The 24,068-nt window shown below is 44.7% G+C and overlaps 1 protein-coding gene across 10 annotated transcripts; it reads left to right on the forward strand.

Moving 5' to 3' along the window:
- The first annotated feature begins 1,669 nt into the window (after nt 1–1,669).
- MAX (MYC associated factor X) lies at nt 1,670–23,305 on the forward strand. Of its 10 annotated transcripts, none has more exons than XM_073242256.1 (6): nt 1,711–1,728; nt 1,885–1,944; nt 2,669–2,695; nt 9,973–10,079; nt 20,468–20,598; nt 21,816–23,305. In XM_073242256.1, exons 2-6 carry the CDS (start codon nt 1,909–1,911, stop codon nt 22,001–22,003), a joined length of 489 nt encoding a protein of 162 aa, XP_073098357.1. In that variant the 5' UTR covers nt 1,711–1,728; nt 1,885–1,908; the 3' UTR covers nt 22,004–23,305. The 10 variants fall into 10 exon arrangements, 9 of the variants coding, with proteins under 9 accessions (XP_073098359.1, XP_017531446.1, XP_073098357.1 ...); XM_073242255.1 differs by lacking the exon at nt 1,711–1,728 and adding an exon at nt 1,734–1,752; XR_001855596.3 differs by lacking the exon at nt 1,711–1,728 and adding an exon at nt 21,073–21,157 and having other exon boundaries at nt 1,735–1,944; nt 9,973–10,080; nt 20,475–20,598; nt 21,816–21,954.
- The last annotated feature ends 763 nt before the right edge of the window (nt 23,306–24,068 follow it).

Genomic DNA, 24,068 nt, shown 5'->3' on the forward strand with positions numbered 1-24,068 from the left:
TTCTCACCCCTAGAAGTTCTGACTTAATTGGTTTGGGGGGCAGTATGGCCATCAGAATATTTTAAATCCCCAGAGCAATTCTAACTTGCAGCCAGGGTTCCCCTATAGTGCTTCGCACATCACTGGCACCCCAGAATTGTTTGTTGCCATCTGGAATTACCCCAAGCTTCTAGTATGTAGCTAATTAACTCACCCAAGAGGTCTCCCTTAGAGCCCATCAGTTCTTATAATCCGGTTATATCTGTCTCTCCCACTTAGTGTGAAAGGAAAACTGGGTGACGAAAGTTTTTAAAAAGATAAGTTTACTTGCAAACACCTGCAGGTATCAGTAGTATTTGATCACTGAATAATACAACAGATATTTAAGGGGAAAAATGTGTAAAGATTACCACGTTTACATTTGTCTCTTCAACACGGATAATTTGCTCACATGGAGAGATGTGACACAAAGATTGTAACATATCCCCAAATTTTTATAATTCAGAAGTCAGGGATAAAATGGTTTTCATTAAGCAATTAGTAACATCCGGGAAGAGCTTGAAATTTCGTTCATTTTGGAGACTAGATCTAAGAGTAGTTTGGTTACTTTATCTCAGGTTTAAAACTGTCTTTTTTTTTTTCTTCCTCTGGGACTTGATGTACACTCTAAGAATGGTGACAGGACAGTATAATTTTTGCTTCCGCAACTGTGAGCTGCATGAAGGCAGGGACCGTTATGATCTCACACATGACGGCATCCTTAAGCTAGCACGTTAGGTGTTCGATAAATACTGATTTAACAGATATGATCATACCGCATGCCAAAGTATTGATGAATATGATTTTAGTTGGATAGGGAACTGCACAAGCTTCCCTTTTTTATCCTTTTTGCAATTTTTAATTATGGCATTCCGAGCTGGGGCACTCCCTAAACTGCCTGGGCTACAACATACTCCGAAGGGGCTTTCATTTCCCAGGAAATGGTTACTGATGGTCGGGGGTCTGTTAAAGGGGGAGCCTCTCCTGAGGTGCAAGGATGGTCACTCCCGGATGAGTGAGTGCAAGATTCTTGTGGCTGGAAGCGGTCACTCAGCCAGGCAGGTCATCCTTCCTGTCCAGTAACACCGCTTAACACCTGCCATTGATAACTCCCCACAGCCAGATCCCAAGGGTCCGCGTGGGCATCCGAAACCGCGCCCCTAAATCCGCCGCAGCAGGATTCTCCCGCAGGAGGGTCACGCCCCAGGGCGCCAGACAGAGCCACTCAGGCATCCAGAAGATAAGGTTAAACCAGTCTCACGAGGAGAGGCAGCGTTATTTAGGCAGCCAGCTACTCCCCCAGAGCTCCACCCTGTCTCCTGGGCCCGGCGCCTGGCGCTCGTGGGTGCCCTGCCATAGAAGCCCCAGATCCCTCCACGTGTCCTGTCTTCCCAGCAGCCTCCTCTGCTGCCTGGAGAAGAAAACCTCCGAACTCGCGGTCTGCGGACTACGAGTCCCAGCAGGCTCCGCGCCGTTTGTCTCCCCGCCCCTCTCTACAGGACACGCAGGTGCCCTGGGCCCGTCAACAAGCATTTCTGAGGACCCCTGGATGCAATTCCTTATGGGAGTTGTAGTTTTTCTGGAGCTAGCTGCACTGTCAGTGCAGGGACGAAAACTACAAGTCTCGGCTGCCCCAGCGTAACGAGCGTCACGTGGCAGAGAGCCAACCGGGCGTGCGTGCCGCCGTTGATCCGGTGCTGCAGTGAGGAGGTGGTTCTCGCCCGTGTTGTGTGTGTGAGTGCGTGTGAGTGAGTGAGTGAGTGAGAGAGCGAGTGAGTGAGTGAGTGTGGGTGGGGGGGGACTCGGCTTGTTGTTGTCAGTGACTTCCCCCTCCCCTCCACCCCCCTTTCCCTGCCGCCGCTGCAGTGGCCGCTCCCTGGGCCGTAGGAAATGAGCGATAACGATGACATCGAGGTGGAGAGCGACGTGAGTCCTAGGGCTTCTTCCTTCCAGCGCGGGTTGTCAGGCGGGGACAGTGGTCGGGGCTTTCAGCGGGGCGACGGCGGCAGGGGACCGGGCAGCCGCCGCCTCCTGCCACTTCCCCCTGGGCCGGGACCTCCTCCGTCGCACTCCCGTCCGGGCTCCTGGCCGGAGAGGCCTTCTGAGGCTGGAGGTGGGGAGAAGACACGCGGCCTCTGGGACCCCCCCCCCCGCCCCGAACCTTCCCCAGTGCAGGAGGGTGCGCGGCCTCCCACTCCCACCCTATCCCGCTCAGGATCCGGGGGACTGGGACGAGGTGCGCCCGGGATTCCATTGTCCGGATCCTGGAGAGGGGGACGGCGCTCGGGACCTGTCCCCTCGGTCCGCAATCCGCTTCTCCCGTGACCCACGGATCCTGTGGGATGAGGGAGGGTGGGGAGGGGTTGGGAGTGCCCAGATGCCCCGAGCTGAGTGCGAGGGGAGGAGACAGTGATCTGCACCCTCTCCTGCCGGGGTCGGATCCCGGAAGGAGGGGCGGTGCTCCGGACCCCCAACCTCACTACCGGATCCCGCTGGGGGCGGCGGAATGGGGGCGTGGGATGGGGAGGGGGGTGTCGGGCTGACTCCCCACCCGCCGCTTCCTTCGCCGCCGGCATTTTCTTTCTTATTACTGAATGTGAAGTGTAAAAATAACTTCTATATTTTCTATTTTTTTTCTCTCTTATTTCAGGAAGAGCAACCGAGGTTTCAATCTGCGGTACGTCTCCTACTCTCCATTTCATTTTCATTTCCGTTCAGTTCTAATCCTTTTTGGGGTCAGAGAGAAAAAGAGATCGTTCTGTTACTTTTAATATAGTAGTAAACTCTCCTGTTAACCGCTAAGGTGAGGCGGGGCCTTGTTCTGGTTCTGGGGTTCTAGGTGGGAGGGCGGGTTTGCAGATCTCAATTCTAGATTCTCTGGTGCTGTGTTGTTAAGTGACTGTAGGTGAATGAGAGGAGCTGTATTCAAAGAAATGAGTCGTTCTGTAGTTTTCAGATGGGGGACTAGCTGTCACTGTGGGAAATGAGAAACAGCATTCTGAAGTAAATTGTAGTAGTTTCAGGGCAAAGTAGTCAGATTTACTTTGCAACAAATAAGTTCTAAACTATTTGTGTGAAGCTGAAGACACGTGGAAAAAAAATCACCTTTAAAGTTATGTGACTGTAGACCTGTAGAATCTAGCACAAGATGGTATTACTCCAATACAGAAATTACAAATGTAGAGGAGCCAAAGGTTGAGTATGAAAAATGTTACATACAGCCTATTGTCCGGCTATTTGAGTTGTAGGAGAGGTATAAATAGAAAAACTGTTGAAAAAAGGGTAGCATTGCATAGATACGTTTGCTAAAAGGTAATGTTTGAGACCATACAGTGTTACCAGTAGTTTCTCAGTGTTGTGATGTTAATGTTCTCAAGTAGATGGGTGTGTGGATTTAGATAGACACTAGTCTCATGTCTTTGGAGTCTGAGACAGTAGTGTGGATGTTCCATGAATAGACACGGAAAGACAAAAAGAATAGACACAAAATCAGAGAGGGGAAGAGAAATAAGTCTGTCAGAGTGTCTGATATTTGATTAATGCGAACGGTACAAAGTATAGGGAATGGGGATAAAAAATTCAGATGCCTCTGGGGAGCCCAGGCACTAAAGTAGAAAGCAGAGGTAAATTGGGGTACTAGACAGCATGCCTTTTCTGAAGGTATCCACTGAACTCCAAGGGGTGGTGTTTATATGGGAGTGAGGGCTGTGTTGCCAGAACTTCCCACTTTTTTAAACGAAGACTGGAAACCCAGATATTTTTAATGTTATTTTTCTGATTTTTAAAATGAGTGTGAAACAGTCAAATTGTTTGGAGGCATGTCAGAATTTGTAGGGTGCCACTTTGATACCCATGGCCTAAGAATTTAATTACCACAGGATAAAAGCAGGCCCTCTTTCTTGTACCTATGCTTCATTAGAGCAAGCAAAGATTCTGCAGGTTGTTCAAACATGTTGGCATTAAGAAAAACTTTATTTATTAAGAGTTGGTATTTGCATAAGATCAGAGGATGCAGTTGTTCCAGGGGGTCTTAAAAATTACCCCTGGGTAATAGTCACTAAAAGGAACTTGTTTTGTTTCCTTTCTCCTTGAAATATTGTCAGATACTTATATTTATATTCATAACAATTCCTTTTTTTTCAGTTACTATTATCCTTAATAATGAGAGCATGGAGCTTCATGTTTGGGACCCAGTTTATTTAAAACATTTTTTTTCTCCCAAGTCTCCATTTATAAGAATTTGCCCTGGGGCTTGGTCAGGGTTGGATGTTAGGCTTCCTTTACAGAGTCATCATTTGAATTGGAATTACATTGGCTTGACAGTGAAAGAAAGTTTTCTTTGTGAAACTTCGGTTTACAGTTCTTGAAAGCTTTCTGCTTTAGGAGGTATCCACCCACCTGGGTATTGATATAAATTCATTACTAATTATTAAGATGTTTCCACTTTCCTAGAATGCTAATCTCATCAGTTTGTCTAGATATTTTTAATTTGGTGTTAAAGTGCCTAGGATTTTTCCCTTTAATTTTGGGGGTGGGCAGTGGGTGTGGGTTTGATCTTTTGTTTTTAATTTGACATATCTACTTGCTGAGACTTTTAAATATTACTAGCACACGATAGTCACAACAGCATGGAGAGAAGAAACAATAGACAAATTGGATAGTATATCAGACAATTATTGTGAACCATTATAGGGTAAAAAGGATTCTGATTTTTCTCTCTGTGAATACATCTGTTTACTTCCTAGCAGATGTAAACATGTATAGATGTATAGATAATAATATAATTTAAAAAATTTGGGGGAAATTATTCTTAAGCTTTGCCTTAGTTCAGAAAAGGATGTGGACTCTGAACAACCAGATATTTAGGACTTTTAAAAAGTTTGTTTGGGAAAGAGTCTGTGGGTCCTAATATAAAAAGGGACATTCTTTCACATTTTATGTCACTACAACATCTGTGGCCTTACAAATGAGAAAAGCAGGATGCTCAGCAAGAACAGAATTAGGAAATAAAGCTAAGTATAACAGAAAGTGAAACCGATTTGGTGAATATTTTTTTCTTTTGCCGTAGTGCAAACGGAAAACAGCTTCTCCAGTGACCAATAAGCTTTGTTAAAGGAAGTAACCCCAAACAATATTCTTAGTACTAAATTCAATACATTTCACAGTCCCACCCATGTTATTTTATTTTTATTATTTTTTTAAGAGACAAGTTTGCATTTTAAAGATAATTTTCTGAGGCAGGTATATTTCACACAAAGTGATCCTTTTTTTGTTTGGAAAATTCCTTTTAGAAAGAAGTAAAGTATACAAAAAATGTAGAGTTAGTGTGTTAGCCAGGAAACCCAGAGTCTTTTGATGTATTATTCCTCATGACAGTTGAATGTGTTGCAATTACAATATACCTGTGAGGAGGTTTACAGTTCCACTTCTGGACCTTTCTCTCATATGAAATATTTTTAACATCTCAGAGTTCTTTGCTACCTTAGAAATTGCAAAGTATTCAGAAGGGAATGATCTTGGTTACCTTTGAGACTGGAATTTACTCATGACACTACTGTCTGTTTTACCTGGATTTAATGTGTGGCGAAACTGCTGCGTGATGCATGTACTTTGTGTCTGCTTAGAGTGTTGACAGTGATGTGGAAAAGAGAGGTTTGATTCCTAAATAATCCTGTTTGTTAAAGTAAAGGGTGCTCTTAGATTTGAAAGGGTTTTTTTTTCTACCAAGATGCCAGTAATGGGGAAATAGTTGATCAAGGAATCCAGCTTGGTTTTCAGTTTAAAAATTTCCTGATCAAGACATTCTCCTCTTAAATGGCTATGGTATGATGGCATAATTGTGTAGAAGTGTTTCCAAGTTCTCTAGGCACCAATTGATTAAAAAAAAAAGCCTTGAAAGTACATGTATTTTTTAGATGTTAGAATGTATACCAGACAATTGTCCTCAAGCAGGAGAGGTGTTATGAAGTTGAAGTTTGTATTTTCTTATTAAGGACCCTGGTATGTTTCTTATCTTGGCTTCCCATTATTTCATGTTGCAATTTATGTTGATTAACATGAATTAAGTTGCTTAGCAGTTGTTTTATTCTGTCTGCTTCCCATCAGAAGTAATAGATATTTTCTGATGAGAATTTTGAGTCTTTGATTCTAGTGTAGTTGTTTAATAAAAGTAGCTAATTAATAATCATAAGCATAACTACCTTCTCTCTAAAGTGCAAACTTTAAAATTCTTCAAGGCAGTAAATGTTTACTGGGCAACTCTAATTTCATATATGTTGAGAATTTCCTGTGTTGGAATTGAGATGATTCTTGTTGTAGATAGGGTTAGTTGTCAGGTAGCCTGAAAGAAATGGCATTGTTCAGGAGAAACCCTGTAAATCCTTGAATAATGGAGCATTTATTTCCCTATGCTATTTGCCTACCTAGAACTTGGGAGAAATAAGGCCACTGATTGATGTACTGCTTTGAATGAAGATGTATTCTCAATGCAATAAGTTGGAAGGAAATAATTCAAAGAGACTATCCTCAATTTTAAACAGACCTCCTTAGCTTGAATGGCCTCCTGCCAGTTTAGCAACTTCTTGGCTAACAAACTAATGCTTGCTTTCAACATTTAACAACACTTAAGATACATGTGCTTGTTAGTATCAGAGATGGACAAATTGTAGGTGAAGGTTTTTATTCTCGCAGCCAGTATGGAAAGTTTGGTAGAAATAATAAACTTGACTGAATAAAAACCTTGGCAGAGATGTCAAAGCTGGAAGTGATTTGGTGCTGGAGTTTCCTGTTGAACATGTGGGGGCCACTCTTAAGTACTCACAGCCCTTCAGTGTTGCTGTTAGCCTGGGATGGCTAAAGAAAGAAGGGCTTTGGGCAGAAACTGCAAGTCCACTTCTTGAAGAACGGTGGCATCCAGACACTGCTGCTGCACAGGGGAAGCATTTAGGGGCCTGCTGTGCAGCCCTGGAATACTTCTGTGGTCTCCTAGAATTTGCTGGGGACTACTTGTTTTCATTATCTCAGTACAGCCAAGAGAAGGCTGGCTCATCTGAGTTGAGCTGTACGTGGGGGAGTCTTCACCTGATTTTTCATTCTCAACTCTGAAATCTTGACCCTTCCAAAAAGGGTTGTCAGCAAGGAAAGACACTTAACAGAGCAGTGATAAGCCTGCCCTCCATTTGGATACACTGTGGAGGGGAAAGCAGGAAGCAGTGCTATCAGACTGGATGGATCTGTGGTTTGAAAATGTTTCCCAAACAGAATTCTCAGCCTTGTGTAAAGGTCTTTCTTAGGCTCTTTGAGGCCACTAAAGGTATCATTAATTCAGAGTTGCCTGGAATTAGGCACATGTTAGTTCTACATATTTTTAACTTGCTCTTTGAAATGAGGCTTGGGGGAGAAAAACAGCTCATTGCCATTGTCTCTGAGAGCTTTAAAATTAACTGGTTAAGTGTAGCAGCTTGGAATGAACATGTTAGCAAGGATTGGTCTAAGATTCTACTCTTCTGCTAGTTAAATGGGGCCTGGAACCACCACAGAAATTCTACCCACTACTTTGAGAACAACAATCTCCAGCCTAGGCTTTCTACCAGGCAGTGGACTGCTGCCTTTCCTTGTTGAGCCAGCTTCTCAAACTTGGCTGATTCCCCAGATGAGAAGCCAAGATTTCTGCTGATGGTCCACAGCCAAGTTCAGTTACAATCCTCCAACCAAAAGACTTGTCCATTTGAGTCTCTTCAGGGCTCATGAATGGGAAGGGGGGTAGTGCATTGTGGGGATGATTTTGGTGTTGGATTATACCTAGCTCCACCCCACCCACCCAGGGTAGGCCTGAGTGAAACCAAATCCAACTTGATTCTAGCCTTTTGAGATTTGCAGGGCTCTCCCAGAAAGAAAACAGACAATTAGAATTTTATTGGTAGCAACAGAAGGGATTGTGGGTAACTCTGGTGTCACTGCTTCTGTGCACAGCTCTTAAGCTGGGAGGCAGGCCAGGAATCAGGGTGATTTAGTAGACAGGAGTTATCTTGGGCTGCTGCTGGAGACCAAAGCTGGGCAATTAATTTGCATGTAAATAAACCATGTCATGGAGTATATAGCAAACACAGTAGAGGCAGATAGATGCCAAATGCCATCTTTCAGTCTTCTAAGCTCTTTAGGTGTAGTACAGGTTAGAACCCAGCCCCAATTACCTGTGTAGATGACTAGAGGGAACAGTTAAGTTAGAAAAGGACTAGGTACTTAAAAATGTTTAATTCCTTCACTCTGTTTCATACTGTTGTTAGAACGCATCTGTGGTTTTCTTGATCTAATGTTATATAACAGCCTGCTTACTTCAGCCTCAGGTTACTGGCATCCCCGCTTGATCATTCCCTCAGTTTCCTTATAAATTCCAAGTATCACTGGTGTTGAGTACTCATTTTTCAGTGAATACAGGCTTAACAAGATTAGGAGAGCTTCAGAAGTGCTCCAGGCACCTGTCCTGAAAGGGAGTGCTGTGCTGTAGAGAAACATGGCTGTGATGGGAACCACGTGTCCAGTTCAAGAGAACTGTAGGTGAGGTGTTGTGCTTGAGACCAGAAAGTAACTAAAATGACTGCAGTTGCTCCCAGCCTCCTCAGACTTTTAGGATTAAATAATAGAATTTCAAGTCCTTTCATTCCCTCTACTCATCTTCATAGATTTTTGGTTGTGCATCTTGTCTTAGACAAGGATTCATTTGAGGCATTCTTGTGCTAAGCCAAGTTACTTACCCTTGTTGCTTCATTCTTAAAATTCCTGGTGCCATCCAGGTAGATTAAAACTACCTGAATCACACGTATACAGGCCTGTTCTTTAGGTTTGCTCAGTGCAACCTTGTGTATTCAGGGTAAATTCTCAGAGTATATTATTTTCCATAATTCCCAAAGTGTATATGTGATAAAGCTTTTGCTTTGGGTTAAGTAAGCATGTGGGTTCCAGTTAGAGGGAATGCCCTTTTTTGGGGACCTGCAGAAGCTGTCTTGCGGTGCCTTTTGGAACTGTTTCTTTTGCTTGAAATCAGTCTATTTTGCCATTCCTGATTTGTCAGCAGTCTCTATCCTTCTCCAGTTTGATTGAACTTCTTTGTGATTCTAAGCAGAACAGGATAAAGACTTTGGTCCTTGGGAATTTAGATACTGCCAAATAAGGATGACCTGCCACTGGTGCCTTAGGAAATGTATTCAGGGCATGGAGGTGTCAGAAGATTTGCTGTCTGAGAGCTATCTTTCTGACACAGCCTGTGTCCAGCAGAGCCCTTGGCAGGACAGCACCTTGGGTACACTTTAAAAAAAGGGAACTCAGAGTGCAGTTGGCGTCTATATCAACTCTCTCATAGTGATCTCAGATTCATGGATCTGGGTTTTCTAGAGGTTTTAGTTCCTGTGGTATGAAATAGCAAGGTCTTAAATGCATACCTTTCAACACACTAGAGACCAGAGCAGACTCTTGGTGACGGGCTTCACATGGAAAGAAGCACTGTACCATGACCTAACTCCTTTCCCGGGTACCTGCCATGGGGAATCTCTTACAGTGGGGGTGATCACATCTTACAAAGGGGCCCACTTAAGCTTTTCCCTGGTCACCTCCCAGCCATGGATTGGCAGCTGTTCTGTCACATAATGAAGTTGTGGGGGAAGAGTGATGTTGCAGGAGAGTCACACTTTGTCCCCATGAATAACTTCTTTTTTACTTATGCGTGAGCTGGATGCATCGAGCTACTCTGGATGTTCCTGTCGCAAGCCTTGCTCACCTGTTTCTTCCCATTTAGCAGCGCCTAATTCTGGAGACTCCTGACTCCTACCTCAACTAATCCTTCCCAGTCCAGTCTCCAGGGACAGTGCTGACAGTGTATACTTCCAGGCTGTACCCCACCTACCTGTAGCAAGCAAAAGGAGGCACATTGCTAATATGTTGTTTCTCCCATTCTTCTAGGCTGACAAACGCGCTCATCATAATGCACTGGAACGAAAACGTAGGGACCACATCAAAGACAGCTTTCACAGTTTGCGGGACTCTGTCCCATCACTCCAAGGAGAGAAGGTGAGTTTATTGAGGAAGCTGGTTGGCCGCCACTAACTTTGTACTTGCTGTAGGGCTTAATAAGGCACTCACCTATGTGGGAAGAAGTGGAGTCAAGGCATTCAGGAGATAATGGTGCCCTGAATTTTTTATTCCTGGAGCCCATTATACACCTCATCTCCTTAGCTTACCCTTGGCAAACAGTGTCTGATGTCACGGTGCTGCTTGTCAGACATCAGTAGGAGTTGTCTTTCAAGATTAGTATTATTTATAATGAATTCCTCATTCAACAAAGTGTTATAAGTACACACTGTAGTATAGAGAGGAGCCCACAGTAGTTGGGGTAACACTAAGGATTCCTGAGGACAGTGAGTCCCTAGACCTCCATGAGAATTTCTCTCATATGTTTCGAAGTTAGTACTTCTTTTAAATGAAAACTCCCAGGAGTGAATGTGAACCAACCTGTATACTAGTGATAGCTCAGTCCCACAGCGGTTACTTCAAAGGTGTATAAAGAGCACTTTATTTAAGCTATGGGACAAAAGACTTGAGTAAAGACATGTTCACATGAAATGGAAAAGAAAAATAACTGCTCTTCCCCCTTCCTCAGCCCACTGGTCGCCTTCCAAAAACTATGTTTTCCCTGGAGAGGTAGGCACCGGCTGTTACTACGTTTGAAAAACAAAGTTTGAGGCTTTGAGTAAAAAGCTTATGGCTTGGGGTCACTCCTTGGATCTTGGAGGAAACATCTGTTTGCACAGGTCCGCCCTTGACACAAAACCTAGCTGGTTGCTCTGCAGCAGTTCAGTGGTTAAGCAGCAGACTGGGAAGAGCATCTGTGTTTTTTGGTTTAATGATCTATTGTTTAAAGAGGAGCCATTTTAAGAAAAGTCATTGCTCTTGGGTATGCCTTCAATGGATCTCCTGGTTTAGCTCCACGGTGGGCCTTCTGAGTTCATTTGGTTATCCATAATCAAATTCAGAACCATTATGGTTTCATTCTGTTTATACTGTCACTCTTGTAAGTCATGTGCTTTATACCTTATCTAAGGTGTGGCTGAAGCCTGGGGTAGGTCTGACCTTCATGAGAAAACAAAACTGGCCATTTGAATTCCTAGTATTGCAAAACCCGAATCTGCCATGGGTTAGGCCTACTTAGTGTGGACTTGGTTTAATGGCCTTGGACCAAGGTACTTAACCTGGAATAACTACATTCCTGGGCACAACACTGTCTAAGCACCACAGGAAATCTTTATTATGAGGAGACTCACCCTTTTAGTCAAAGGACATACGTGCAAAGGATTATCTCTTGTGCTTGTCTGAGCTGTTGAGTCAACTTCATATTCATACGTCATGGTATCAATTAAAATGGCTTTGGTGAACTAAATGGAGAAGAGCTGCCTTCTGCAGCCTCACTTCTAACCAGGAGTGGTGCCAAGGCAGTGTTTCCCAAGAGGTGGCCTGTGGTCCACCCACATCGGAATCTCTACTGCATCTGCCTTTCCAGAGGCAGGCCTGGTGAATCTGTGTTTATAACAAATAGTCAGGTTACTCCTAGGCATTCTCAAGTTTGAGAACACTTTGGTAGAGACGGGTCATAGGAGTTCAACTAAAACCCAGCCTATTTTACATTGACATAACATTCTTCCTTACGTCCTTAAAACCATGTTATCCTAAATCTTGTCTTTCTTCAAGGAAGTTGACAGTTTGAATTTGCTAGCCTTAAAACTAAATAGTTTGTCATCCATTGTGGCCCGTTTATTCATTTATTCACTGACTCCGTTCAACAAATGTTTATTAAGGTTCTGCCACATACCTCCCACTGTTCCAGATACTAGGAATACAGTGAACAAAACAGACAAAAGCAAAAGTTGTTACTCTGGTAAGGAAAGACAGAAAAGGATCCAATAATTAAAAATACGTATAGTATGTCAGGTAAGTGCTGTGGAAAAAATTAAACAGGGAAGGAAGGCTTGCAGTTTTCATTAGGGCAGACACGAAAACTCACTGGCAAGGCAACATTTGAGTAAGGATGTGAAGGAAGTGAAGGAAGGAACTGTGCATCTACCTGATGATGAGCATTCCAGGTAGAGGGAAGGTGAGTGTGATAGCCCAGAGGCAGGAAACAGGGAGCATTGCTGGGCCCATCAAGGAGAAGAGCAGTCAGAGGGCTGGAGTGGAATGAGTGAAGGGATGGTGGCAGGAGATAGGGTCGGAGAATAGCAAGGCTAGGGGAGAGGAGTGGTCAAGGGGCCATGTTCTGTGGAGCCTATCAACTGCCCCAGTGTGGGAATTTACCAGGGGCCTTTCTGATTGCAGAATCCTGTCCTGTGTTACAACTGAAATATTTAACACTTGAGTATGAATAAAGGAACCCCCCTTCCATTGGAATGCCCCCATCTTTAGTTTCTTTTCTGCCAGCACTCTTCCACAGGTGCTGTGGGGAGTATAATACAAGGCTTTTGTTTCTCAGACTTCCTAATTCTTACTAAATGTTGCAATTTTTAAAAACTGTGGTATTTGAACCAAAGGAAATTGGCTAATTCTTGATTTGGATTGCAGTAATTAAGTTTGTGACATGTAAATAATCATAAAATGACTACGTTATTTACCATGTGCATTTGGGGGAGTTTAGATCTGATTCAGACCTATCATAGACTCTGGCACGTGGTAGTTCTGTGTACATAGCCCCCAGAAGGGAGAGCACCAGAGGAAGCAGCAGGTTTGCTCAGCCCTTTAACAAAAACAGCAGCAGCCATCACGGCTGTGCTCACCTGTTTTAAGTCCCATTGGGGTGCTGTAGAGGTTACAGCAGATAGTGTCTGCTCTTGAGGGTCTTGTTCCTTTGTTGGGAGATAGGATTATTACTGACAGTCACCAATAACAAGATAACATGCTGAGCCTCAAACAAGAGGTCAAAACACTGAGCTTATCTGTTTCATCTCCAGTAAGTCCTGGTTTCCTGAACAGGTAGATGTGGAAACCAAATAGCTCCCTGTCTCCTGCAGTACATCATATCAAGTACCATGAAGGCAGAGAAAACATCTTTTGTCATACTTCTTCCTTCAGTGCTTCACCCACAGTGGGGAGCAGAGTGAGTCTTTATTAGCTGAGAGAAGGAAGCCCCTGTCTGCCCTGGCCATGTTGTACTGGGAGAGGCTTCACTCTGGTGGGCATCTTTAAAGGCAGGCGGTTCATTCAGCAGCACTGTTTCTACATCATATCTGGGCTGCTGGAGGGATTATGTTTTAAATGAAATGTGAATGACAGCTCTACCCATTTCACCTCATTACTCAGTTATTACCTGGCCAGATGCCAATGGACAATTATTTTCTTCTTAAATTTTCTACAGCTTAAATTGTTGTCCATAATTGCTCAAATCTCCCTTAACTTCTGGGCTTAGAACTGTAAATGTATTGATTTGTTGAATTCTTTGTAATATGTATTTATGTGCTGCCGAAAGCCTCCAAAGTTTTCAGTGCCCGTGAAGGTAAGGACTGGCATTCCATCTTCTCTAAATAAGGTACTCAACTTCCTCTCATGCTTTTTCTCCTCCTCCCCTTACTGTCTAGTTGACACAGTAAAGAAGTAACAGGTGAAATGAATTTTAATATATTTTATTAAACTTAATCAAAAAGTAATATACTTCAGTATGTAATCAATATGTTTTCCCAGGAATGTCATTCTCACTTTATCTCAGTTTTTTACTCAAGGTCCAACTCCAGCCAGATGAAATCGGGTTTCACCGTGAAGACCCCCAACTCACAGGGTCTCCCCAGCCTGTGCTCTCTCTCCTGCTGGTGTGCCTTCCCCGTCTGGGCCTCCCCTGCCAGTCAGTCTCCACCTGCCTGCTTTCAAGACCCATGTCAAATACTTCACCTGCCTGAGAAGCCCACTGTATCGCTCTCCCTTTAGCCCCCATGGCCCTTCACAGGGCTTCTCCTGCGTGTTCTTTCCATGATAGTCTTTTCACCTGACTACAGGGTGTGCGCCTTGAGGACAGTAGCCTTGTCCATCATTCTGGAAGTCTGCAGTGCAGAGTTGGGGAGGGCTCAGTCCTGTGGGGAAGACTAGAGGGTCAGAAAGCCACTGAATGCTTTTCTGTCTTAAGATTTGGAAGAACAGGGATTGGCTACCAGGCCTTCCCTTTAGCATTTCTCTTGCTTTTTGTCCTTTAACAAAACTGCAAAAATTACAGAAAAGGAGAAGAAGAAAAAACAGACCCCCTTCCTCTAACAAAACTATAACCTTTCCTTCATTCTGAGATTCTAGGACAAGGGCTGCCCAATAGATATTTAATGTAAGCCCACATATACATTTAAATATAATTTAAATGCAGTTATATTTCTAGTTAACACAGTAAAGAAGTAACAGGGGAAATGAATTTTGATATATTTTATTAAACCTAATCAAAAAGTAATATACTTCAATATGTAATCAATATGTTAGAAGATACTAATGAGATGTTTTACTTGCACTAGATTAGAACTCAAGAGAGTACGTATAGCACATGTAATTCAGACTGGTCACATGTGGCTAGTGGCGATCATATTGGAAGTGCAGTTCAAAGATACACTCTATCCACCCCAGACCCCATTTTAATATGACTGAAATTGGGTACCATCTCAAAGTGGGTATCAAAAGAAACTTGTCTCCTTTTTTGTCTCCCCCTAAAAGCTGCTGTTTTTAAATCTGTGCTTTTATTGACAGAGTCTAAAAAGCAAGGAAATGATAGTATTATCAATCCATGTGTTCACTTCTGGTCTCTTGATATGCATGCTTCACATAGGTAAAATGTTATTTAGTTTGTCATAACATGCTTTTTTTCCATGGTAGAGTGTTCATATTTAGTCATCAGGCATGTTTTTTCTTGGCCATCTAGGTTGCCACCAGTGTTTTAAATTTAAGTAATGTAGTGGAGACCATCTTGGTGTAGGGGGCTGTTTCCATAGAGTAATTCCCGTAAGTTAGATTGTTGAGTACAGAGATAAGAACACCTGCTTTCTTACTGTGTGTTGCCAAAATGCTCTCCAGAGGATTGTTTTCATGTCTTCTTTCTTTCAGTTACTTTTCCAAGCAAATTGTAAAGACTAGTCTTTTGTAGTGTTTTGAGAGTACCAAAACCATCATGAAAATATTTTTTGGAGGGGGTGACTAATATAGTAGGCCAAAGGTAATTAATTTTGTATTTCGCTTATTACCTGTGAGATTAAATCCTTTTTTCCACATGTTTATTTTCTAGTTGTATTTCTTCTTTGGGGGAACTGTGTTTCTGTCCTTCATGGTCAGGTTTTGATGGGGAAGTAATACATCTTCATTTCAAATTACCAAGGGCACAAGAAAAAAGAAAATAAGATTTGAAACATGATTTGTGTTGACCCCTAAAATATGTCTGACTCCTGGATTTAAGCCCTTTAAAGAGCATGATAGCTCTGCCTTTCCATAGTCCCATCAACAAAGTGATCCTGCGGGCTGGGAGGGCCTGACAGCAGGAAGCCTTTGAGGGGCTGCATGGCTGTGCTGGCTCTCATCCCACAGCTTTCCAGCCTTCCTTGTTGGTGTTGATGTGGGATTCCATTTTGAAATGAACTAGTTTAATGCAGATGCAAATTTATCGTGCAAATTCTTTAATTTTGTTTTCAGCAGATGGCTTATTCGAATGAAAGTGTATGTTGGCTTTGCCCTACCCTCTCTCTTTACCTCAATGTATATGAAAGCTTATGCAGTTTCAGAAAATAATGGTTTTATTTTATTTTAAAATAACCAGTGCAAAATAAAACAGGCAGTAGTTCTTTTTTTCATTCCCCGGGATACTGCATTTTGGTTCTTGGGGGAACAAGGCAGCTTTAACATCAGCCTGGTAGGATCTGATTTTGACAGTGAAGAGGAAAAGTGGTAAATACAGCTAAGTCCATTGTTTCTCAAGTCAGCATTAGGACCCTGGGAAACAGTGGTGCTGGTCCTAATGGTTACAGGCTGATACTACTCTTCTCCTCACCTCTCCGGACCCACTTTCTAAAATAACTTGGATCTTTGCACAAATCCAGGTTACTCTAGTAAGGTTTACAACCCCACAACTGTGTGGAGCTCTTGCCTTATATGAAAAATTTTGAGAACCACTGCCTTAAATGGGATTTAGTAACTTTGGCTGTCATCGTAAGCATCGATGTTACCTACTTCTAGAACCATTTGGGACCTTAAAAAAGATACTCATTACACGCAGACTCTGGGGTTTGAGCCTTTGGGTATGTGTAATCAATTCTTGGTGCATCACATAAGGTGGGTGCAATCTGTTTCCAAGTCAAGTTCCATTCAGGTGGGTGCTTCTGGAAGCAAGTTGGCCTTCTGCACTGTCTCCTTGCTGCTGTGGGCAGGGATGCAAATGTGCAAGCAGTTGAGGCACCAGCAGGAGAAGGGGCAGGGACCTGCTGGGCCCCTTGGGCACCCTGTGTCTTCTCTGTTGCTGTTTTGGTTTCCGCCTTCTTCAAGCGTTTACACCCTGGCCCCAAGGCCAGGGGTCGGGCAGTTCTCTCAAGCTGTCTTTGCATTCTCAGGCTTTTCCTATTTGTTCTTCTCTGCTAGCCTGGTTAGTTTTCACCTGTCTTTAAAAGAAAAAGAAAAACAATCTTCCTCCAGTGCTGCTCTTATTACAAACTACTTTTTTTTATTTCTAACTTTTTCAACCTAATTCTAAAAACTAGTTTTCATCTTTGCTTCAGCTTCAACTCACTCCTGTCCCCATTACCTGCGTGGCAGCGATTTACCTAAACCCTCACTTCTCCGAGGAAACCACCCTCACCAGGGTCTTCACTGGCAGCCTTGTAGACCAGTCAGATGACTCTCACAGTCCTTTTCCTCCTGCATAAATTCTCCTCTCCCTGACAACACCGTCCCTGCAGTTTTATTAATCTTTTTTATTAGTTCCACAGCCTCTGTGTTCCCAAAACGTGGGTGTCCTTTAAGCCTAGATTCAAGTCCTGACTCTACTATCTACTGGTTATGTAACATTAGGCCAGGTTACAGCTCTGCCTCAGTTTCCTCGTTTATAAAGCAGGAAATAATACATCAGAAAGTTGTGTGAGGATGCCTGGCATTTAGCAAATAGTGTTAGCTGCTGCCATTGTCACCATGCCTACTTGGATTGCTGTGTGCAGCCATGGCTTTGAACAAGGTCTGATGAGCCTGTCCCGTGAACCTGTGCATGGCTCCGAGTGAAAAAGAGGCCTGAGGAGCCACTTGGCATTGCTCACACTGCTACGTAGGAGGCCAGCCCAGTACCTCTGGGTCCCCCATCTCACAGTCCATCCTATCTCAGGGCTATGTCCAAACCATTAAAAAGATCCATTTCTGCTCAGAAAGGCAGAATCAGAATTAGTGCCTTCTGGTAGTAAAAGCTAGCAGGAAAAAAATTATTCAGGTCCTTATTGGGTGTCCAAAGGTAACAGTCGATCTGTGGATACATTGACTTACCAAGTCCTACTTGGTGACACTCACAGGAAGATTGCTAACTTAGCTGACTGAGTGCATTTCAGGAAACAGAAACTGAAAGCCTGGGGCCATTCCATAATCCATGCCAGGAAGACAGGGGTTCTTGTCAGCATCATGTTTACTGTTCACATGGTATAAACTCACAAAGGGAAGGAAGGGCCTATTCACGCCTTAACCGGGTGGCTGGTCACATGATCTTGGATGGTTTAGAAAGCTGAGAAGAGGGGATTTGAGCATCTTCTAGCCTCAGCTTTTTGCTGTTTCTCCTCTGGGCTAGATGTATATGTAAATTTGAGGGAATTCTGTATTTTGTGCTTTAATTTTTTTCTTGTTGGATTTTATTTCTCATTGAGGACCCTGGAAGGGCAGAATAAAGCTGATTTTTTAATTTTTTACTTTAAAGTTAACCCCAGTGGCCTGGGTTACTTCTGCTTTCAGCAGGAATGGAGGAAGGACTGTGTTGAGCATTCTGGAGGCCACATGCTGGGTTTATCCCAATCCAGAGTCCTTTGGGGGGGACCTCTTATTCCCAAGACACTCTGTGTTCTGAGCATCTATGAATTTTATTTTTGTCTGAAAACTTCCCAAAAGTGGAAACTTCCATCACTCACAGGATCTTTTTCCCTCTTTGGTTTGTTGTGCTATGCTTACTGCTCATTTGTCACTTTATGGTTTATGTGAAGAAACATGTGGTCAGCACACCGGCTGCTCTCAGTCTGGTCATTCATTACAAATTAGCATTGGATATTTGCAAGTGCTCTCATTCAGTGATTTTGCTTTCTTCCCCTTGTCCCAGATGTAAATGAGTAGTTAAATAATGCCTTCTGGGAACTGTTAGTTGAAAAAGTAAGCAAACTTGAAGAGAGACTGGGATGTACATACGCACACCAATTCAGTCAGTGATGGAGTACATAGAATTTGGAGGGTTCAGTGGAGTCTTAAGAGAATTTCTGGTTGGGTAAAGCCTAGCTATGAAGAGAAGTACTGTGTCTGCAGTCAGAGCCCATTAATGACCAAGCCTAGAGTGCACTTGTCTCCAGGGTTCCTAAAGTCCTCCTCACTACTCTGCCACCTATCCTGTAATACTTATTTTTAATCCCATCTCTAGCATCCAGAGAGGCAGGATATTTTAATTAGTTCCCTCTAATTATTTGCCTCAATTTTTTTCCTCTTATCACCTAATAATTAGATGCTATTAAGTCCCCTTTGGCAGAAATGGGAAATAGCATCTCAAGTGGCCTTGCCAGAGTTATGAGCCCCCATTGCTGTGTACTGTCATTCTTCCTACATAGGCTGGAAACTCAACCAAAGAAATACACCTGGTCTGTTTCCAGCCTCATGTCCTTGCCTGCATCATTCTCCCCAGCCAGCATGGCCTTCCCCACAGATTTCACCTCAGTCTAGTTCAGGGTCCTCTGTTTCAGATGGGAGCGTGTGTGCACAGAGCCAAGATGCACAGCAGGCAGTCGCCCCACGCAGAAGCCATCTTTCCCATGGCCTTTCTAATCTGTGCTATTCAAGTTACACTTGTTGGTACTGCCCTGTGATTTGTCTGTGTGCAGATACATCTATCTCCTCAACTAAATAGGAAGCAAGCTTCTGGGCAAAAGAAGCCATGACTAGTACATTTTGTTTCCCCACAGGGTCTGCTTAGTACCTTGCACACAGTTTGCACCAGATAAACATGGTTGAATATGAACAATTTCCTTTTGATGTCAGGTTACCCTGACATCAAGTTGCCATCCATTGCCTTCAGAGTGCTGTAAGAGGAAAGCCTGAAAATTCTAGCACTTGTGAGGACTATCCCTAGTCCCAAGCCCTTGCAGACCCACAGCCTGGGGTAGATAAACTGAGATTGTCAAGATTTAATACAAGTGGATTTAGGTAGCTAGCCTGAGTGTGAAAGTTTTCTTTGCCCTTTTCCTTTCTGCTGTGTTTTGGTTACTTAGAACCCATGGGGATTGTGACGCAGAATTGTCAGGTACTGCCCTACCCTGCGTGAGTAGCTTGCCACTCACTGCTCAGGCACCTCAGTGGCATAAATGCCACTCTTGAGCTACTGAACAGCCTTGACCTGGGCATCATTTCTCTTGGCTTTGTACCATTCTGCCAATTCAACCAGTTGGCTGCCTGACTGTGAGTATCTCTTACCATGTTTGCAATCTGGAGGGACTCTTCCAGGCAAGTTTGACCTCCAGGGGTTGGGTGACCCGACATCCATTGTAATGGTGTATGAACTTGTTCCTCTGACTGGCCAGTGCCTAGGCTACCCACAGCCATGGTGAGGGTGTGGTTGCTTCCTTAAATGGCCTAATCCTGTACCCTTCCTGTGTTGACATAATGCCCTGACAGTGTTCATGAAAGTCTCTTAGACCAGGAAGGCTGAAACAGAGGCATGGCTCAATTGAACACAGTTAATGTCGCTCTGAGGGCTTGGCTGAGCTTGATGAGAACTTTGTACCCCTTCCCATCCTGAGCAGCTCCAACTGCCTGTAGTCAGGCCCTGGCTTCCAACTAAGTAGCATTTTCATATTTTCAGACATAGCCAGGCTGAAGACTTGAAAGCAGTCTGAAGGTCCAAAGGGGGTGGGAGGAGTGCAAGTCAGGAGTCAGGCAGGCCTGAGTGTGAATCAGGACTCTGCCACCAATGAGCTGGTGATTTTGAATAAACCAGTAAACTTGTCTGAGCCCCAGGTTCATGGTGGAGCCCCCTCTCTCAGAGAGTGCTGGTGATGTAAACTGTGTAAAGCATTTGGCGCCTTGACTGGTACAAGGAAGGCTCCACTTGCAAATTCTGTTTTCCTTAGCCTTGTCCCACCTCACCCTCCTGCTTCTGTTTCCCCCATGCTGCTGTTGCAGAAAGGCATGGTCTCCTTATGGACTAGGTCTTTATTTTGTCCCCTTTGCTTTTTCTCATATTGCAACAGGCATCCCGGGCCCAAATCCTAGACAAAGCCACAGAGTATATCCAGTATATGCGAAGGAAAAACCACACACACCAGCAAGATATTGATGACCTCAAGCGGCAGAATGCTCTTCTGGAGCAGCAAGGTGAGTACTCCAGCCTCCGGGGCAGCCAGCCCTGTGCGCTCTGGCCAGGTTGGCTTCGCACCTGGGCCTATAGAGTCAGAACCAGTTACGGAGCGTGTGCTCTGAAGCAGCCATGGTCCTCTTCTGGGGCCTGAGTAGTTCAGTGTTACAGCCATCTTGAGTAAGGGCCTGAGCCACCAGTGAGGGAACAGTGGAGGTTAGGGAGTAGACCTCTGGAGACCATTTTCTGACCTGATCTCTCCCCTTCTTGGGGCTCAGGTGCTCTGCCTATAGTAGGGGTCACACCTAGCATTAGGTGTCTCAAAAGAGCTTTGAGGTCCTTGGATTGGAGTGTGCTTTATAAGTACCAGAAACTCCAGATGTTCGGGAACAGTGAGCCCTCCCTGTTGTCAATGGTAGTCCAATCAGGGCAACCTATGGGCCAGGCCCATACTGTTCTCCAATGCTCACACCCACCTTTTCCTACAACCGCAGGGGAAAGCGAGAGCTGATCAAGTTCTTTGTTCCTGGGGAATTCACTTCTCTTCCTCCCTCATGGAAGATGCAAGTAAAAGGAAATGCAAGTAACCACCTGGGTTAGAACACCTCAAATAAAATAAAGTAAAATAAAACGAGTGGGTTGCCCTTCCTGGCTCAAGAGGAGCTAAACTGAGGGATGGGCAGAGGAGAGGGAGGCAGCAGCGGGTTGGTCGCTGGGCCAAGCAGCCTGCATGTAGGGGCTGTGTGGCAAAGGCCCAGGTGTTCTGTGTGTATTGGTGACTTGCTTCCAAGCATCCAGCTTGTCTTTCCGAGTAGATCTTGTACATGAGAGCTAAGCCAAAAGGTTTTTAGGCTGACACATGTTACGTCATCCTTTCTGCTGTCATGTGACCTGCACATCCTGTGGAGCCTGGCATTGCTGGGTCCCACAAGGAGCTCACCCTCCTGTCCCCACACAAGGCTCCTGTGGCAGGACGGTGACATCACAAGCCTTGTCTTTGGGGTTGGGTGGCAGAGCAGAGTGGCTGACTGTGTCCCCTGGGCCTCGGGTCTGGCTGGGAAAGGAGCAGGGAAATGAAGTATGTGGTGGAACAGCCATCAGAAGAGAGTTACCTCTGAGCCTTCCTGAGCTTCAGGGGCAGCAAGCCCTTCAGCAGAACAGCTGGAGCCTGAGCTGAGGCTCAGTTACTCCCCCAGTCTCCAGAAGGCTGTAACCTGCTTGCTTGGTTGCCTTTCAGTCCGTGCACTGGAGAAGGCGAGGTCAAGTGCCCAACTGCAGACCAACTACCCCTCCTCAGACAACAGCCTCTACACCAACGCCAAGGGCAGCACCATCTCTGCCTTCGATGGCGGCTCGGACTCCAGCTCGGAGTCAGAGCCTGAAGAGCCCCCGAGCAGGAAGAAGCTCCGCCTGGAGGCCAGCTGAGCCCCCGGGGCAGGCCAGCAATAAAAACTGTCTGTCTCCTCCGTCGTCACACCCTCCTTTCAGTTCATCCTTAGAACCCTCAGAACCATTTAAGAGACTTTGTTTTTTTCCTCTTTCTCTTTTTTTTTTAATTTTATTTTTACGTAGAAGCTCTTGGACAACAGCTCTCGTTCTCCTTCCCCATTTCCACTCTTTTCATTGTAATGTTTCCCTGCAGGGATTCCCTGTCCCCACCAGGAATTTTTAAACCAAAACACCCCAACTTGGCAGCTTTTTCTGTGGAGGACAGACGGCCGGCCGGACCTCTGAGCACACGGTGTCCTGACCACCCACCAGCTCCTCCAGCCCTGTGGGCACATGCCCGGAGGCCTCCTGCCCCTTCCGGGCCTCTCCTCCCAGGCCACCCTCACCTCTGTCTGACAGACTCTGTGAATCTGTGGACTGCTCTGCTTTAAGAAGATGACTGGTATGGAGTAATCAGAATTACCCCCTGCTCCAACCCCTTCTTTTTAAGAAATTTTTTTTCTAAAAAGCTATTTATCGCTCCTATTCAAAGACCAGATCCTTGAAGAAGTCTGTGGTATAAGAGGAAGTGGAGACAGATTGGCAGTGCAGGGCCTTTGGCCTGCTTCACTCCTGCTTCTCTCATCCAGCCTTAGGGAGGGCCATGTGACACCCGTGCGGCATGGGGACACAGCAGCAGTGACGCAGTGGCCCCCAGGGGGCAGGAGGGACAGGGAGGGAGGATCGGGTGGGTAGAGGTTTTGTATTGAGGGCCAGTGATGATGTTTTGATATTTATTTCCTGCTACTGAAATTTCAGTTTGAGTGAATTGTCCCTCTTCCTGATGATGTTGGTATCACAGAGCAACAGATTCATAAAGTAATGATCAAATCTTTTCTTTCCATGTGTATTTCTAAGAAATAGAGCCAACTGATTTTGTATGTAAATACCAAGAGCAATTTACCTGGTACTAAACCCGCACCCCAGTGCGGACCCTTCCCCTACCCCTTTCCAACTGTCCTGGCACCTGTCCCCATTGTGTGATCCAGCCCTGGTTCTGGCTGCGGTCAGCAGATCCCAGTGAAGGGTTTTGTGTGTTTAGGCCTTATTTCTTTGTCTTTTTCCTAGTCCGTTCCTGGCATTTGCTGATTTCTAGAGTATACTCTGTAGTCTCAGTCTGTGTTTGATTCCATTCCATGGAAATAAAAAGTATGTTGTACATACTGCCGAAGAATTGTCTTGCAAGTTAAGGCTTCCCCCTTTACTATAAGACTATAAATAAAAACTTATTTTATCCTTCTTGGTGGTGGTGTCTTCTTGCCCTGCAAAGGCCAAGATAGTTATGGGAAGAGCCCTTTGGAGGCCACTGGGCCTGCGTGGAAGCCTGAGAGCAGAGGTCACACAGGTGGGCTTGCAGAAGAACCTGCCAGCGCCATTCCCGCTTTGTTCTAAGGGCCCAGCTCAGCCTCGACAGAGCAAGCTTTGGATAAACCGGTGGTGGTGACTTTGCTCATCGGATAGAAGCTTCTAAACTTCCAGGAGGGATGGGGTTATCCAGGGCAACATTTCCAGATTCAGTTCCTGCTAGGTGGCCCTTAAGGAACTGGGAGCCCAAAGCTGTGGGTTTGCGTTTCTCCTGGTAATGAATGCTCAGTTCAGAGGTGACTGGTGTTTAGCACCTTTGGGTTTCTAGAGAGTTCCAATATATTACGAGGCAGCTGAGCTGCCAGGCGCTGGAGATAAAGGAGGCTTCAACAGCATTAAGTTAACTCTGCTCAGGTTAGGAACCAGAACCAGCCTGAACTTGTTTGACCTTGAAAGAAAGCATTTATGGCCAGAACACAGCTCAGCTTTGGTTTTTCTTTCTGGCTGTCAGGAAATATTGCTGTTTCTAGACCCAAGAGAGGAGTGAAGTCAAATCAGTTCTTTGATTTGTCATCCCCTTTAGAATGGTAGTGTTGGGGCTCCTATCAATTAGATGTCTCCTCTATAGTCTCTCTTTTTGGTTAATGTGAGTTGACAGGTGGGTCATGTTTCTGCAAGAAGCACCTTGTAACATCAA

The sequence above is a fragment of the Manis javanica genome, chromosome 8 (assembly GCF_040802235.1).
Source record: "Manis javanica isolate MJ-LG chromosome 8, MJ_LKY, whole genome shotgun sequence".
NCBI lineage: Eukaryota > Metazoa > Chordata > Mammalia > Pholidota > Manidae > Manis > Manis javanica.

What these genes read in the sequence shown, in the direction of transcription:
- MAX (XM_073242256.1), top strand. Translation starts at nt 1,909, where the DNA reads ATGAGCGATAACGATGACATCGAGGTGGAGAGCGAC. An exon ending in AACCGAGGTTTCAATCTGCG is followed by an intron (nt 2,696 to 9,972) that starts GTACGTCTCCTA and finishes CCATTCTTCTAG; the next exon opens with GCTGACAAACGCGCTCATCA. An exon ending in TGCTCTTCTGGAGCAGCAAG is followed by an intron (nt 20,599 to 21,815) that starts GTGAGTACTCCA and finishes GTTGCCTTTCAG; the next exon opens with TCCGTGCACTGGAGAAGGCG.